The following is an 18,218-nucleotide window of genomic DNA, read 5'->3' as shown; positions in this document are numbered from 1 at the left end:
TCTCTCTCTCCCTTCCTCTCTCTCTCTCCCTTCCTCTCTCTCTCTCCATCTTTAATTCAACTCTCTCTTCCTTTTCACTCTACCTCTTCATCCCAAACCCACTGCCATGCACGTATACTAGAAGGTCAGGGACTAACATACCATTTTCCACGCTATGTGTAATTTACTAATGAAACTTCATAAGCTTTTGTGGACCTTCTGACTTTAGTCATTTCTTTTGGCCGCAAGCATCTATAAATCTTGGGTGCTCCCTCCCCCTTAAGGGTGGGATGCCACACCCCCACTACTAAAACCTTGCCACCTACACCCAATACATACTATAAACAGTGAAACTGAATAGACTAAAATCAGTGAAGCAGAAAAGAAAAGCATTGGTGTGAAGACCAATTAAAGAAAAAAAGATACACAGCAAGCTTGAATACACACTAAATTTTTCTATCCAAAGGAGACACCATCATTCAGTGAAGCATCACTCTTCCCTGGAACTCTTTGATGATTCCTTGCACACCCCATCAGCCAAGAAATCAGCAGCCCAACAGCACATTCAAACAAAACCCCAAACAAAAACAACAAAAACAAACAAAAAACCCACCAACCAAAAACCTATACACAGCCTCTGGTTATCACAGTTCAAAAATTCTGAACTCAGGCTTGTTACAAGTAGAATTTAAGCTCACAATAATTTTGTTCCCAGTCTCTATTAATTTGTTCTAAAAGCAACACTTTCACTGTACCATTAGTCCCTTAAATTTCTTGTCTGATGGTAACAGGATGTGATCGCTCATGCTCTAGGCTGGTAAAAGCCCTGCTCCCCCCTCTCAAGCCTTTTAAAAGGGTTTTACATCAGCAGCAGAGCTGAAAATGAAACCAGCTATCAGATCTTTATACATTAAGGCAGGACAAACTAGGCACAAAAATACACAGTCAGGTTCTTCTTAGCCCAGTCCACTATCTACAAACTAGTTCAGAATTATGGAGCTATGTGCAGACAAAGGAAAGGGAAAAATTGTGTGAGTATGTAACCTAACATGCTGCCCGACAAATACAAGAAAGCTTAATTGGCCAACTGACAAAAGTCCAAATATACTCCTGTCAAAACAAAGAATTATGAAAAAAAACATTATTTGTTAAGAAACTTACGTAATCCACTAAAAAATGAACCATACACCAAAACAAAAGAATTGACTACTTATTTCTTCTACATCAAAAAAAAAAGTCAACACTGGACATAAAAACAAGAGCCATTCTATATTTAGAGACATTAAGGGTTTTTCTCTGTCTAAAGCAGCTTCAAGCACCACAGAAGACACTAAGACACAGCTATTTATCTTGCTAATCTGAGATGCTATATTGTGAAAAGTCACAGTACAATCTACATGAATCTATTCCCGCTATGGACAACACTAATCCTCATGAATTCGGGGAAAAAAGTAAGCATCTCAGTACTTCTAGAAAGAACACAAAACATCCTTGGTTTTTACAGTAAATGCAGCACACAATTATTCATTCTTTGAACTCAAGAAAGACTTGGCATCTCTCACTCATCAGAAGAAAAAAAAAAAGGGGGGAGGGGGGTAGAAGGCGCTAAGATTTGGTACAGGGCTTCTTCCTCTGAAATCAATGCAGTCCTCTTGGACAGGAATGGTGAAGTCTTAAGTTAACAGACTGCAACCACCATCTTGCAAATCCTTGCCTGAAAATGTGTTTCTCTGCAATCCTTTTTCTTGTCCTCTGTGGGAGAGGAAAGGATCGCTCAAACCTGATGGTCACTGATAAGGACCTGAAACATGAAAAGACAGCCTGTACTGTGAAGAAACTGTCTCTCTGCGAGAAGCAGTGGCATATTCTGGTTGAGGTGGCAAAGCCTCATTCGATGACAATGTCAGCTTAAGGTATTTTTACCTCTTCCTCCCTTCTCATCCAAGCCATTTCTTTGTGTCTCTTCTAGGAAAAAAAAGTCCCAAAACTGGATTGGTTATGTCGTTCATTTGACTGAGACAGGCAAAAACTCAGGTCAGCACAAATGAATGAACCACAGTGCTGCACTCTGGTGGGAGAACACATGATTGGAAATAAAATGGATTTTGGAACCATGTCACCATTTTGATATGAAGCTTCTCCACTTCTAGTATGAAAACAATGCTCAACCACACGTCCTCGTGCAGACAAGGAACACCAAAAAACACAGTATGCTTGCTCACAGTGTTCAGAGAAAAAAAAATAGAAGGCATTACTCTTGAAACAACAATAGTGAATGGTAAGAACAGGAGGAAGAACATGTTAGTAAATAGAGTAAATAATAGCCAATTGTTAAATGCAAAAATATTAAGGATATTTGTTGCCTTTTTTGAGAAAACTTAAGGCAACAGAGAGGGCAGAAATCAGGGGTTTTTTACTGATTCAACATACCAGAAAATAACCAAACCCAGCCATACTCTACTCTTAGCTTCCTGAAGCACCAAGCTTAAAGCTTTTCTTGGGGTTAACTACTTTTCAAGCTCTCAATACCTCTATATATTAAATCAAACAAACCCAAAACATCTACCCACCTCCAAGGGCCAAGGCAGTAAGATAATTTCAGGTAACTCCCAGAAAAGCAATGTCAGGCATCAATTCTAGAAATATTTGCTTAAATTATCTCTTTCATATATTCTATAAAGTGAATTCTAACCAGATTTCAATTTATTATTTCTATCTTGTTTTCTTTAAAATATTCAGAAATCCTTTACACAATTAGAATATGAATTTTTTTTCATCAAACTATTTTACAAAACCTCTTTACGTAGTTGCAATGGTGTTACTTGTATTGATAACATTGTCTTGCTTCAACAAGAGCGTTCTCTTGCTTTACTGAAATTAGAGGATCTCTAACCAAGTATTTGTTGCAACAGTTATTTTTCAGCTGAAAAATTTATCTAAACTGCCTAGGCTAAAACAAACCTAAAGAGTTAATTTTGACAAGTATAAGAGCATAATTTTGACCCTAAATATATCAAAAGAACTCATTAATAATTTCTATTTATTTTCTGCAATTGTAACAAAGCAACAATACAACAAGGCAGTCCGTACTTGGCCTTATCATGGCAAAAGCTTAACAACGGCAAAACCAGAATGACCATCGAACAGAACAAAAGTATTATTTTTAAACTGAGAAGAGGAAAAAAAATCCTCTGGCCTACATAACAAAACATTCCACTTCAAGGGCAGTCTTTAACTGAAATGCAGCAGTTATTCAATATCCTTGTAAGGCTAGGCCAACACATCAATAAGGCACAGGTATATGAGAGTGCAGGTCTGTAATTCAACCATCCTGATATTTCTTAGGGAGACAAAATGGCAAGACATATTACAGAAACATCCTTAGCAAAAATGAAAAAAATATGAGAAAAATTACAGAGTAAGTTTACAGTAAAAACTAAATTTTAAAATGTTGAGATACCCAAGCAATTATAATTTTAACCTTTTTAAAATATTTATATTGACGTTTCATATTAACATATTACTACATTACTACACTGTAATACACACACACTGTCACAACACAATTGCAGCCCAGATAGTTGCAAGTATGTTCTCACACATTTTCGTTTGGTCTTTTCCTGAGACAGTTTTAGAAACTAACTTCCATCTGGACAGCCAATCTATCCAAGTACGTGCCACTATAACATTTCCTCTGAAGAATGGTTTCTAATTGGAAGAAAAAAATGCTATACTTTGTGTTCCCTTCTGTATTTACCCAAACTATCCATGGAGAAGTTAATATTTAGAGCAGTGTAAGTAAAGCACACATTCTGTGTGAAATGACATTTTCCTGTCTTCTGTACTTCTACCAGTGGATTCTCTTTTGTAGTTTGTGATTCCTTGTATCTATCACAGTTTTTCTGCTTGAGCAACTGACCATAAGATAGGTAGACAGAGACAGATAGGAAGGGGGTATATGTCTGACTGTTGGTTTATAAAATATATATTGCAGAAGAGTGGTGGTCTGGGATACTTCCTGCGACTATCCTGACATGTCGATTTCATAGTGTTGGCAGCCATCTGCTCTAGAACGTAAGTGCTAAACAATTCTTCATGTATGTGAAGTAAAATATGAACAAACATAAATTTGAAGTAAATCAATTACATAGTTTCCTGCATTTACTGAAATACCGCTTTCTTGGTCATTCTGGGTTTTGAAGAGTTATAATTAGATATATGCTCAGGTTGGTGAAATCAGTGCTTTGGGGAGACTGTTGTTTATTTGATACTTAAATATGAGTTTTGGCTATTTTAGTTTAAGATGTGAGTTGTGAGTTTAGGTACTTTAACTGATTGGAGATGACCCAACACTGTGATATTGTACACAAATTGGGATTTGTTTACAAATTCATGTTTACATTGCTGTGGATGCACGTGATCTTTAAAAAAATCCTTCCTCCCCAGCCCTACCAAAAGCTCAAGATTTCTGTTTGAAAATAAAGGATTAAGTTAGAAAACCTAGGTATGTGTGTTTTGCATTGTTAGGCCTTATGAGTTTTGTTGGTTCAGAAACTTTTGAGACATGGGCAAGTAGGATTACATGTGAAGAGAGCAGCCACTGAAGAAGAGAGGGCAAACAGTGTAATGTATGCTCATTTTGAGGGATTTGAATGAAAAATAGTATCTTATTTTGTTATTTATATGAACCATGTAGTAAACTTTGTAATATTCTGTTTCCAAAACATAATTCTTAGAAGTTGAAATAACTGGACAAAGTGAACTTGTATATGGCTGCAGCTGGTGTGATACAGGTGTGCCTTCCCTTGCCAGATTGTGGTAATCAATTCATAAGTACAATTTCTGCTTCCAGTACTTGTTTCCAGTCGTATATTCTTCTGTTTATACTCCTCTTTAAAGAGGCTGTATACTTGTTGTTACTTCTTTCAAAAGTGTTATGTTTTTCGAAAGTGTTGTGTTTTCCACAGCTTTGCAGATCTCTGAACTTATAGGAAAATGAGACAATATCTCTTTTTTGTTCAAGGCTTTTGGGTTTGTAAATGTTGGGCAGGGAATTCAACTTGTGTCTTCACGTATGGCATCAGAGGCTTGGAGAAGGCATGGGTATCTTTGACTAAGTGAGCACACAAGCTTCCATAGCATCATTGGCATCTGTCTGTGGGTGGCTGGAGGATGTCATGCTTGAGCCTCTGGAAGAAGCAGGAGAAGGTTATGCTCTCTCTCTTTTGCTGACTTTCCTGTTCTGTGGACATCCCCGCTGTGTTATTTGCAGTCTCCAAACTCTTCGTATAGCCATATGGTTATATATTTTTCCTTTTAGATCACTTTTTATTTAAATAACATGGTGGGAATTATATGGGAAGTGTTGTCTTCTGATGGTAATCAACACATTAACTAAATCCTAGGAACACTGAAGCATTGTTAAAAAAAGAAGTTTTGATATCCCACTATTCTAATGAAGAGTTCTCTTCCATCTTTTTGATGGATAGATGTAGAATCTGACTGTTCACAGCCCGAATGATAAGTTCTAGTTAATGAAAACACTTAAGTGTAGCAGTCCATTGATCTGTTGTCATATGATTTATACATACTGTGAAGTACTTGGCAAGCTAAGCTACATGTAGAGGAAAATCCAAATGCATTACTTTTTTGGTGTCTTAGTAAGAAAAGAGGGCTTGCAGCCTGTGACTTTACATAGAGCAGTGGTCATGGTACTTTATTTTCTCACAGTGTTACTAACATACCGTCTGAATGTTGAAGTGCAGTCTGCTAAATGTGTCTGAAAGGATTTTTGACACTTGGAGAAGAAAGTTTCCTGTCACCAGTCCAGAAGTTGAAATATAATTTCTCCAATCCCCCCCCAAAAATGGACATAAAAACCCCATATTTTCATTTGGAGTGTTGGCAGTTGATTGAGAAAATAAATACTCAATGGCATTTTGGAGAAGTATGTATTTTTAGGCCAATTTCCTGAGGAAATTAAGCTTACCATGATCATGTTGTTGGTCTGCATATGTTGTTCCTTCCTTAAAAATTGAGCCTGTTGTCTGATTTCAAGACTGACTTGAAGCTTGAGGGGTGACATTCTGAAGATTTTGTGAAAATCCATTGCTAATTGGAGAAAGAGACCTAAACTTGGGATCTTGTTGAGGAGAAAAGAGGCAGGAGCAGAGCTGATGTGTGCTGATGTCAGTCATCAGCTAGTCAGCACCCTGTAGATTTGCCACCTCGCGGGAGTAGAAGGTACTGTTGTAACAAAGACTAAGTTTCAAGGAAGAAAGATACATTTCCATAGGAAGGTGAAGTTTCCTTAGCTCCACTGTGCACAGCAAGATGTGTTGAAGTTTTACAAAGTGAATGAAATTGCAAAAGAGGTTGCTTTGTTGTCTCTGCACTTGGAAACCTTCCCTTTAAGCTGTAGGTAGAACAATTGGTAGTGGCCATGCTGGTTCTTTTTATTCTATTGTGTTGTTAAATGAGGGATTTGAAATTAAGGTACATGAGTTTACATGCAAAAATAAAACCATTAGATTTCCTACAGCTATATTTTAATTATCTGTAGGGGGTGGATTTTATTATACTGAACAAAAATGTCCCATTGACCTTTGTAAAGGTAGGGATAAGCTATGTTGCAAAGACAAAATTGAGAGTTCAGAAATGTGCCTCAAACTTCTCTGATTCTCTGCAATGTAAGGTTGTATTAGAAGGTGAGAAGTCACAGGCTAAATTTCTTTGTCTTCTGGTATTAAATGTGTTTAATCCCATTTAACGTCATTACTAATCTGTTGTATTTAAAAGAAAATAACACTCTCCTCACTGTCTCTCATGCATATGCAAACATATGCATATACACACACACACACTCACACAGCTTCCTTTTTTTTTAGTATTTAGCAGCCAGTTGAAGTCTGAGAAGCTGCACATGGGGGTATTTTTGAGGTTGTCTTGGTTTTTAAATTGACCAATTTCTGCTTTACAGTGCCTGAAAATGACAACGAAGAGGAATTTGTTTTTGCGGCTGGTGCCATGCCGCTGTCTGCGTGGAGAGGAGGAAACCGTGACTACCCTTGATTATTCTCACTGCAGCCTGGAACAGGTGCCTAAGGAGATTTTTACTTTTGAAAAGACCTTGGAAGAACTGTATTTAGATGCTAATCAGATTGAAGAGCTTCCAAAGGTATGTTGGGTGGTTTTCCTTATAGATACACTTACTCTTTACTTCACCAGCATTGTAGAAGCTCATAGTGAGTGTCTAGATTCCCACTTCAGCTTTTAGGCTGTAGATTGCTGTGAAGCAGCCCTGGTAGACTGAAAGTTTATACATTCCATCCTGATTGCTTTGCTGCATGAGTTGGAATGAAACTGCTTAAGCAACTGAACTAGCCCAAGAGAGGTGCATAGTAGAAGAGGCTGGCTAATAAATTTATTTGTGTGGCAGTGTCAGCTTGTGCACTGAGAAGTGGGCAGTTAACTGCTTACCTTTGTCTAGTCTAAGGTTTAATTATCCCCATGATTAGAAAGACTGCTTGAGCATTTATGTTTTGTTCCTTTTTGTTCTGTTATCTTAACTGCAGGGACATGTAGTAGCCTACACTTGGTTCAAGTAATGTGTTTGTACATTAGAACAAGTCATACTTACGGGGTTATTTCTGAGAAGCTAAACATTTTTTTTCAGTTTTAAAGTAATTTTGGTCATTGTGTTTTGCTACCCTTTCAATTTTCAAAAGAAAACACCCCCACAAATAAATTCAAATACTGTAAAGAATACATGCAGAGAGATTAAGGGATAGTGAAGACATAGTAGAGTTGTTTTATTTATTAATTTGAAAGAAATTGTGATATTAAAACTATCCATAGAACTGTAAGGGAAGGCCTGTAATATTTGAAATGATCCTAGCCAATTTGGAGCCAGAGTTTCAAGCTGTGTATTCCTTTTCCCTTTTATTTAGTCTTTCAGCTCTGAAAAAGGCTTTTAATTAAGCCATTTCAAATATGAAGGGTGCAGTACTTATCAGGCCCTCTCTAGCTTTCTGAAGCCTAGTTAAGATATTCCCACTCACCTTTTCTCTTTGCCCATGGTGGTGCTTTGTCGTCTGCTGGCCTTTGTATGCCACAACACAGGTGGCTTGGGGCTGCTTGTCAGCCTGATCACTGAAATGACCCATCAGTGTTCATGGCTTTTGGATTTTTTTTAATTGCCCTGAATCTTTTCAGAATTCCAGTTTACTTCAAAACTCAGTTCTTATAGTATAGCTCCTTAATTTAGCTGACTGCCTGAGGGCACACAATGAGCAAACTGCAGAGAAGGAGTTGATTTTATGTGACATGCTAGTGTATAGTCTCACTTACAAAATTGACTGTGCATTTGAAATGTCTGAAAAGGTACCCTCTTTATCCCAAGTGTTATAGTGTGCATTTGAGCTAAAAAGGTTAAACTGTAACAGTTTTACTTTTCTCTCTCACTTTTCTGTTTGGAAGAAATTGAAATTCTGCAGTAAAATAGTCTTCAATTATATGACTTCCATGGTTTACTAGCGGTAATTATGAATATGTTAACACTAAAAAAGAACAACAACAAAAGTAACAACTACAAAGTCAACACCATTCAAAGCTCCCCTCCCTCTCATTTTTCTTTAGGGATCTTGCAATTCCTTGTGCAGCATGTGCTTTGACCTGATTAATCAGGGAAATTTCTAATGATTCCAAGAGTCTGAATTATTGTTTTCAGGGAAGGGCTTTAATGTATTCTTGAAATAAAGGAGTGGCTCCAAAACACGAGCTCATCGAAGTTGTCCTTCCCATATATATTCGAAGTAACTTGTAACTCTTTAAAGCCTTAATGACATTAACTAATTCTAACACAGACATATTTATGAGGAAGGAAACAGCAGTAGACAAGTTAAAGCTCATTCCTTTAACTGTTCATCTTGCTAATTTATGTTTGCTTTTGCTCTGAGGTGGTATATGCAAATGTTACATGAATGAGGCTTGTTCAACAGTTTCTGGTTGAAATAATGGCCTCTTGGTTGAGAGAGCGATAAAAAACTTTGGTCAAACTAAGCCCATTGCTATGATGGTGATTGGGATAAATTTTAACTACATTGAACACTTCCTAGTTTTTTACGATCTTTTCTCAGAATTCCAAAAGAGAAGAATACTAAGTCAGGGTATTTATGAATCATCTTATCCAAAAATTGCCAGGAAAGGAATATTCATCATAAATTGTTTAGATGAGTCTTTTCAACATCTTTCTTAGAATTATTTATTTTGTACTATCTGTAAGTTTCCTACATATCATTTGAGGATTTTTTTTCCATTACGCTAATCTTACTTGCCCTATTTTGTCAATTTGTAAAGCTTTTGGGTAAGAATCTCTAGGTACCTTGCATATGGGAAGAGATCTGGCTCTGAGCAAGTATTTGATAAAGGTGGTAATGCATGTATACAGAAGAGATTAAACAGTTTTCTATACCCATAGCTCAAACTTCACTAGTTTTCATGATAATTTTGTTGGATTTTTTTGTGCTTAAAATAGAAAACATGAAGGGAGAAAATATTGTAAGATATAACAAAATGAAATTTGAACTTTTAGAGGAGATTAATACCTACTGAAATTCTGTGTTCCAGAACTGTTTGACTTTAAAAGATGTGTCTATGAATTTTTTTAATTTCTTTTTTTATTAAACTCTATTTACCTCTGGGGCATTACATAGCATGTCTGTTATGGAAAATATTTTGCAACGTTTGCAGGTCTGTGTGTAACTACAGGTCACAGTTTCTAAGATACTGGAAGGAATTTGTAGGAAGTGTTAAGCATAGCTGCTGGCTTGTGACCATTTGCAGTTTTTTGCTTTCCTAAGCATTGTAAACTTAGTTAATTTTCAATGAAACTAGTTAAATAAAGTTTTTGTAGTAAAAACCTCTAAATAATCTGGCCTTCAGGCCTTGAGGTCAGAAGTTTAAAGGGATTAAAAACAAAATCTATATAGAGGAAACGGAGAGAAAATCACATGCACTTTTTTCTTTGTTTCAATAGCAACTTTTTAACTGTCAGTCTCTACACAAGCTGAGTTTGCCAGACAATGATCTAACCACATTGCCAGCATCCATTGCAAATCTCATTAATCTCAGGGAACTGGATGTCAGCAAGAATGGTAAGTCACTTTGCTTATTATGTTGGGGTAACTAAAAGGCAAATCACCATTGACTGTACAAAGACACCAGTGAAAGTATAATTTCTCAAAGCTACACAGCTAGTAATTTTTAGATTACTGCTCTAAGTCCCTGCTTACAATAAAAGATGCTTTTTATGGTCTGGTTGTGATACTTAAGTTTTAAGTATCTTAAAAATTCTTAAACTGGTTGGTTTGTACTTTGAGATTCATTACTGTAAAACAATACTGTCAAGTAGTTTTTCTCTCAAAGTGCATAAGCTCAAATGTGTTGGTTTTAGTAACTTTTGCCATCTGTCACTATACTGGAGAGCGGTTGCACAAGAGTTTGTAAAATTTTGCTGGATTCTGCTGTATTTTGTTTCATGTAGAAATTGATTTGGTTTTCTTAAAAAAAGCTGTCAAAAATTGTAGTAGGGCTTGGCTGCTTTGCTGTCCTGCTCTGGGGATGGTAACCGCTGCTGTGTGAGAAAAAGTATTCGTGTCCACAGACATGAGTTGGTGTACTTGTCTGTCTGTTAAAAGTCTATCATCCTGTGTGAGTCAGCCTTTTATAAATTAAATGTTGTCAGCCAAGTATTTGGTATGTGGGGTTTTACTGATTGTCTACTCTGGCAAGCTGGCAGATGTATGCAACTATGAGGAAATTGAAATAACTTATATTGTCATCAGATGTAGGTGTGAGACTTATTTGAGAGAAAAGTTAAGTCATGCTAATTGAAGAGGATGAAATAGTTGTCTCTTACTAATTCAAAGTGAAAGAAGAGGACCTCTCATTGAAATAATATTTGAAAATAATTACGTAAATATTCCAAAGATTTTGTCATATTCAATTCATTGTTTTATTTGGGCTGCTAGCTAATAATGACTCCACAAAGTGAAGTAAATTCTGCTTTACTAAGAAAGCATTCCAGTTGTTGAAGTGTTGGCATTCTCCTTGGTTGTCTGTTGTAGCCCAATCTGTACTTAAACTGTTACTTTATTATTTCTGCCTAATGAACACAGCATTTAGTGTAATAAATTGACCTGGTTGTCGCTGCTCTGTTCCTGGTACAAGTGGATTGATAGTCTTTCTTAAAGAACACTGGCCTTAAACTGTCATAGTAACACACAACAGAGAAAGAATCGTCTTTTTGTCCTAGACTAAACTGTTGAAAGTATTAACTGTTTGCAACACAAGTTCTCAATGCAGAAGACCTAAAAGCAGCAAAGGGGGATTTGAGTGCTAGTGCTGGCAAATTCCATAGCTCATGTACTTAAATAGACAGCTGGAGCTAGAGAGCTACTTGTGCGTCCAAAATGGAATGGCCTTTAGCTAAGCCTTCAGAGAGCTGCTGAAAGAACACTTGTTCTCTGAGGCATATGACACAGTATCCCAGTAAACTGTGAAGCTCTGTTAACTAGAGGTTGAGGATTTTTTTGACACCCTTCAGAGAAATGACAGGGTACAAGCTTATTTAAACTATTATCATGTGCTTGTTCTAAGTCTTATCGCAATTTGGATAGCTTCTCTGACCAGTCTTGCAGATAAAAAATAGTCCTGAGGTCACAGGCATGTTTACTGGGGACATGTTGTCTTCCAGTAGTCCTGAAATCTCTGTAAAACTCAAAACAACCAAATCAGGGTCCCTGTTTGTTCCTGTTGGATGAATGAAGAAATAGTGCTGTTTATTGTAATAAATTCAGTATTATTTGAGACTTCAGTTTTTTGGCTCCAATGTCTTTCCCTTTCTCTGTTTCTCACCACTGTTGCAACCACAGAAGATTTTTCTCTTGACAAACCTATTCTCCTCCCTTGTGTCTTCTTTTCTCTTTGTAAGAATTTACTGCTCAAGTTCCCACTATCCATGATTGTTCTGATGTATGCCTGTAGTAGAACTTTATAGAAGGGGTTTTACTAGTTTTCTGAGAGTAGCAAAATTTATCAAAGTCTCCAATTCTTCCTTTTTCTTTGTTGCGTATCAAAAGAATAGAGCATGGCCTTTGTGGGAGGCACGGGGAGTGCTTTCCTCTGATTTATAAAAAAACCCAATTAATGGAGATTAGTCTCCAGTAATGCAGGATGATGAGAGATGCCAAATTCAAAAATAATTCAGTGTGTTTTTCAGATTCCTGTGGTTGTGGCAAGTGAAAGGTTCCTCTATTGTTCTTGTAGTATTGATATAGCATTAAATATTTTCTTCTGATGTGGATGGAGCTAAATTTGAAGTGCAGATGCCTTTAGATCAAATATGCATTTAGTTTTAAAGGTTATGTTTTTAGAAGGGTAGTTATTTAGACTTTGATTTTCAAATATTAGCATACATAAAATATAATAGGATTTTTATGTAAGATATTTGAACCATTTGTGGCATAGGCCTAATCAAATGTGTTGACTGAAGTATTTAATTTTCTAAAGAGCTGATTGAAAAATGAAAAACTAAGCTTCAGTTTTGAAATGGTTGCAGATTACCTCATGAATTGCAGTGTGGCTCAGAGTGAAACCTGTTGCATAGGAGAGTATCCACTTCTCCAAGTGGAACTACATGCATATATATGTGTGTATGCATAATATTTGGTGTTTACATGAAAGATCAAAATTGCAGAAATTCTTCAAGGTACCACATTTGTTACATAAAAGATATTAGTCCATGCAAGCAATCCTAATGGTGCTTTAATAGCTCATGAAAAATCTCGCCCTTTTTATTTCTGATTTAAATGTATCTGGTTTCATACACACAATATATAAAACTTTGTAACAAAGACACAGCAGATGTGCACATGTGGATACTTAAGAATATCTAATAATATTAAATCAGACCAAGGATTCATTTAGTCTAGTGTCCTGTCTCCAACAGTGACCAAACCTAGGAAAAATTTGGTAAAATACAGGAAGCCAGGAGACATGCATGTTTCCCTGTATGCTCCCAGAGTCCAGCACCTTCTCTTAATTGGCATCCTTGAGCCAGACAGATAGGGTTTTTATTTAGCAGTCTTCATTTGATTACTCTGTCAGTTTAGTGATGTATGTTTCGAAACATGCTGAGTTATGGGGTAGAAGTCTCTAATGGTTGTGTGTTGTGGAGCACACAGAAGTCTTTGTACAAGAGTATGGTTTGGAATGTATTTTTCATGGCTGCTGAAACGGTCATGGCACAAGTGTAGCCTAAACATACCAAATTGCTGCTATGTGTGCAGCAAGCATAGACTAGAGTTAGTTTTAACTCTGCCTTTGTAGTTTATTGGTATTAGTCAATAAATTCTGCAGTTTTTGGTAGGGAGTGCTTCCACTGTTCTTTTATGGCATTTTAACCTAGTTCCCAAGGCTATCGTGAACCCTTAATATCAAAGGTATCCCATTGCTTCTTTCCAGGTATACTTCAGCTTTGAAATTTTTAGCTGAAGCTTAATGCTGTCCTAGCTACAAAGATGAAATGGTACTTGAACAAATGGTACAGTAAGTAACCTGGGTTCCTACACCAGAAATTACGTCCAGCCTTGTAGAAAGCATTGAGAGGTACCCTTTTCTCCCAGTACTGTAACCTTATGTGTTACATCCTGAAGAGAAGTTGCAGCATACAGAATGTAAGAGCAGCATAAAAAAATGAGTGTTTTATTTATGAAGCTAAAGTAAAATCAAAACATTTCTAATTCTGTATAGCCAACTTATTTATATATTACAGCTGTACAGGAAAAAACCCCCACCACCCACAAAAAAAACCCTGCAACCCACTCCTTACCCATAAATCAGTCTCTTTCAGGGTTTGTTAGCCTTCGGGGACAGTCCTTTCCTTGTGACTCTGGAATGCCAGCCTTAGCATGCATCTAGGGCAATATGGAAGACTGTTGAGAAAATACTTTTGACTATCTCTGTAGAATGAGAAAGCATTTATATACAGTGTATGATGGTGTATGTAAATGTACAGAAGAGATAACTTCTGAGAATCAAGTAATTTGGAGGACTGAAACCTAGGATGAGGTGACTGCCAGGAAAATCAGGCTTTCTTGGAAGCCTGGGAAATGCACTTGAAATTGCTTGTATCTGTGGAATTAGTCTAGTGGGAAACAGTGAAATTATCTACTTTTCCCTACATGCTGGCGGTGAAAGAAAAAGATTGAATTTTTAAGTTTCACATTATTCAGGTCTTTGGAGGATTAAACAGCACAATCAGAAAATAACCAGCAAGACCAAAAGTAACATGGGGCTTTGGAAATAATGGTACCTTCAAAAGTGTCTTAGAGACTAAGGTGTGTTTTCTTTTACAGTGATGTTACAGCAAATTTAAACATGTCAATTTGTCAGTCTGTATTGCAAGGAATCTTCATGGAAAAATACACAAACTAAACCCAAGAAAACACTTCCCTTCCCTCAGCCCCCTGCCTTCAGGCAGTAATTTTAAAGAATTTTGTTAACAGATGCAAATTTAGATCAAATATGTTTTCTTCACTGTTCTAAAATAATTTGTTGATTTGGCAAACTATCTTTAGCACACTGTGTGCCAGAAGTTGGGGAGTTGGAGAATGAGAATTCAGGAAACTATCTAGTCTTACATTGGTACAATTAGGAATATTTTTTTTCAAGGAATTGAGAATTATTCATAGTTAATAGAGGGATACAGGTCCAAGTTTTACTTTCTGCAGGCAAATAAGAGGGGAAGATCCTGAACACAGAAATAACTTGCTGTAAAATTGCTGTTTCTCTGCTTATACTGATGGAAGGTGAGAGGGACAGACAGAAGCAGGGGTTTTATATCATCCATGAAAGTGAAATAAAAGATAATTGATTTGCTGCAGACTTCTGAGTCTGTAGCTCTACTATAGTATATCATTGTATAGAGGTTATAAATTTTATCCCAAATGCAGGCAGCCATTCTATTTAAAGTTTTTTATTCAAGTTTTTGTAGTATTTTTTCTTAAATACATTGTCCTATTGAAGGTACTGAAAAGGATCTATCTGTTCAGAATAAAAAGATCTCTGTGTAAGAGAGGATGCTAATAAAATGGAATTTCAGTGCAGTTAAGGTTTTAAATGTGAAATTTGAGTATACATATCTGAAATTCTGAAAAAAGTTTAATAACTCAAAAGAAATTTTTGTAACACAGAAGAGGTATTGTAGAAGTAATTAGGGGCTTTTAGATGTGGATTTACTTGTTATGACAGCATAGAATAGGATCATGGAATAGAATGATTCATGTTGGAAGGGATCATAAAGATCATCTAATTTCAAGCCCCCACTGTGGACAGGGACACCTTCCACTGGACCAGGTTGCTCAGAGCCCATCCAGCCTGACCTTGAATGCTTTCAGGGATGGGGCATCCACAACTTCCCTGGCCAGCCAGTGTTTCACCACCCTCACAGTAAAGAATTTCTTCCTAACATCTGATCTAAACCTACTCTCTATTTGAAGCCATTCCCCCTCATCCTGTCACAGGTACTGGAAGGCTTAGGTCACCCCAAAGCTGATTGTATGAACTTAGTAGAATTTTCTTCTTGATCTTGACTACCTATCATGGGTTCTTCTCCTTCCAACTCCAGAGCATTCTATCTACTTTTTAGGAGCACATTGGTAGCCCAGGAAACACTCTTTCTCCTGCTCTGAGCTGAGACAAGAGTCCAGTCTCCCTTCTCATGTGAATCAGCTGAGCCTGCTGGCTCAGAGTTGAATGCTAACTGACCTTCAGCTTCCCAGGACTTAAGGCAGGGCTATCACCCTGCCTGTGTGAGAGCATAATATGAGGCATCAATCTCCTGCTCAGATTCCCAGATGGTATGTTGCCTAGTGAACTCTTCACGCAATGTGGAACTTCCTGGAAAAGGTTGTCTATCTGGGCACACTTGGACCCATGGCACTCATTTCTGTCTTCGGGCTCCAGGAGGACTTGCAGATTCTGGAGTTCCCTGCAGCTCAGGGTTTGGGGAGCTCTCTGAGCTTTCGGGAGGTCTGTTGGGGTGTAGACATCTACCTGGGGAGGCTGTGGTCTCTCTGTCTGGGTTTCATCCCCAGCCCAACAGTTGCAAAGGGTAGACACCTATTTTGTTGCCGAAAAAAGGGTGCTGCTCTATGCTCTTCCTTGTGAACTGCCATATCCTTCTGTTGTGCCCTGGTGTCAGGCTCCCAGTCACTCACACTCACTGGAGCCTCTGGCTATGCCTCTCTCCATGTTAGCCTCGCTTGTAAGAGCTGTTGGGACCTGGCTGGTTCCTGGCAAGTCTCTCAACTGTTGTTTTCCCCCTGACTCCAGGAACCCCCTGCCCACTTCAAACGAATGCTTAGCCCACTCAGAACTTAGTGTAGCCACTGGTGCTGTCACTGCTATTGCCACTCGCCTTACCAGCTGACCAAAGGAGAAGCTTGTATCTTTATTTTTGTAACAGGATGTGCTTTGAGTGACACTCCTCGTGTAGCAACTAAAAGTGACTGGACAGACAATGCTGAATTTGCAGCCAGGGGTGTGAAAAGCAAAGCAGCTTTAAATGTTTATGTTATCCTTCAGTTTTGTGCTACTCTGGGTACTCAGCAGCACTCCATCCATGAATTAGACATAGCTGAAAACTATATGAACCTTGATAATTGTCCAAGACAGCATTATGAACACAACTGCTGCCCACAACCCTTCTAGTGTTCCACATTTTGCAATTTTACCCTGCCCTGGCATGTTATTTTTATGTAAATTGGTGTGTTAGGCATGCCTTCAAGAAGCAGAATTATTGGCTATCCCTTTGTTTTTTTTCCACAGAAAAGGCATTCAGGAACCTATCTTGCTACTCACACTCCTTCTCCTTTACACTGTGTAAAGGACAGGGCTAGAACAGACCTAGAGATACCTTAGTCTGAAAGCCAAAGTTCTTCCAGAAGGTTTGAGGATGAATGTTTGGAAGACCCTTAGGGGTTTGCTGCACTATCTTAGCTGTGCCAGTATATATGTGTAAAAGCAATAAAAAACCCAAAGCTACAAAATTCTAAGCAGAAAGGTGTTACTGCTGTCTTACAGATGAGCCTTGTATCTTATGGACCTGAGATGCTGATTGATCTGAAACCAGCTGCTGCAAGGAATCCTCTTAAGAATTTTGGGAAGAGGAATGAATGTTCAAAAGGAAGGATGTGCTTTGAATTGTTTGGGCTCTAATACACTGCTCAGTTCGAATAATGAAAAGTGCTGGTTTCAGTTTAGAAGTTAGGCAGAAATCCCAAATTAAAGTAAATTACATAAATATATAACAATATAGACTGTGACTGGTACTTTAAATTTTCACTTGAAAATTTCAACTCTTGCAAATAGATTTTTCATAATCTTTGGGAGAGTTGTGGCATGTATTCTTGAAAATATTTTGATTGCTGTGTTTGATCCATATTGACTGGAAGGACAGATATAGCAGGGACCTGAGGGGAAGAAAAACAAAAGCTTCTCTTTTTATGGTGGAGCTGATTGCCCAAAAGTTGGAACCAGGATGAATAGACTAGCTGAGGGAAGAAAGTAGGTAATTAAGTTTACATTTGCATTCATGCAAAATGAGCCTATGTGTTTGATTCTGTGTCCTCTATACTTGTAAGTATATTTCCACTTATGGAGTGGAATGGATGTGCAGCAGGCTGTAGTTTCATTTATTTTTCTAGAGAGAGCTTTTTAGTGTGCCTGTTGTTTGAAGAGAAATTTTTTTCCTCACATTGCCTACAAACTGAGAGATCAAGCTGCAGACTCTTTCCTTTGGGGACATCAGCCATATGGCTTCCACAGGTATCTCGTGTGTTAATGATTTTCTTTGTGCTTGATTTGTAGGCACTGCCACTTCTTAATAACAGTGGTGGTTTCTATAACTGGGCATACTAGTTTTAGCATTTGTTTCTGAAGAAAAATATGACTACAAAAGTACAGTATGAGCAGCAGAGCAAGCCCCCATCTGCAGTAGGGCTGAAACAGTAGTATATGGGACTGTCAGCTCTGGGATCCATTGCAGTAAAGGATTCTCCTAACAGTGGATGTAACTTCCACAATTTTCTATAAGTAGAGAATTGAGTGAAAAAATCTCTGATGGAGAGAAAAAATTATCCCCATTTTCTCTCCAAGAGAAACTCTGCAAGTTACAC

The 18,218-nt window shown here is 37.6% G+C and overlaps 1 protein-coding gene across 6 annotated transcripts in view; it reads left to right on the top strand.

Moving 5' to 3' along the window:
* ERBIN (erbb2 interacting protein) overlaps positions 1-18,218 on the top strand; it is a 116,066-nt gene that overhangs the window by 46,421 nt on the left and 51,427 nt on the right. For all 6 annotated transcript variants that reach the window (XM_027671377.1, XM_027671375.1, XM_027671378.1 and 3 more), the window contains exons 4-5: positions 6,959-7,156; positions 10,016-10,133. In XM_027671377.1, coding sequence (XP_027527178.1) covers positions 6,968-7,156; positions 10,016-10,133 — 307 coding nt within the window. In that variant the 5' untranslated portion in view covers positions 6,959-6,967. The remainder of the gene's footprint in view (positions 1-6,958; positions 7,157-10,015; positions 10,134-18,218) is intronic.

The sequence above is a fragment of the Neopelma chrysocephalum genome, unplaced genomic scaffold, assembly GCF_003984885.1.
Source record: "Neopelma chrysocephalum unplaced genomic scaffold, ASM398488v2 Primary Assembly neopelma1_97102, whole genome shotgun sequence".
NCBI classification, from domain to species: Eukaryota; Metazoa; Chordata; class Aves; order Passeriformes; family Pipridae; genus Neopelma; species Neopelma chrysocephalum.
The sequence above is the reverse complement of the archived record's forward strand: the minus strand, read 5'-3'. Positions and strand labels throughout refer to the sequence as shown.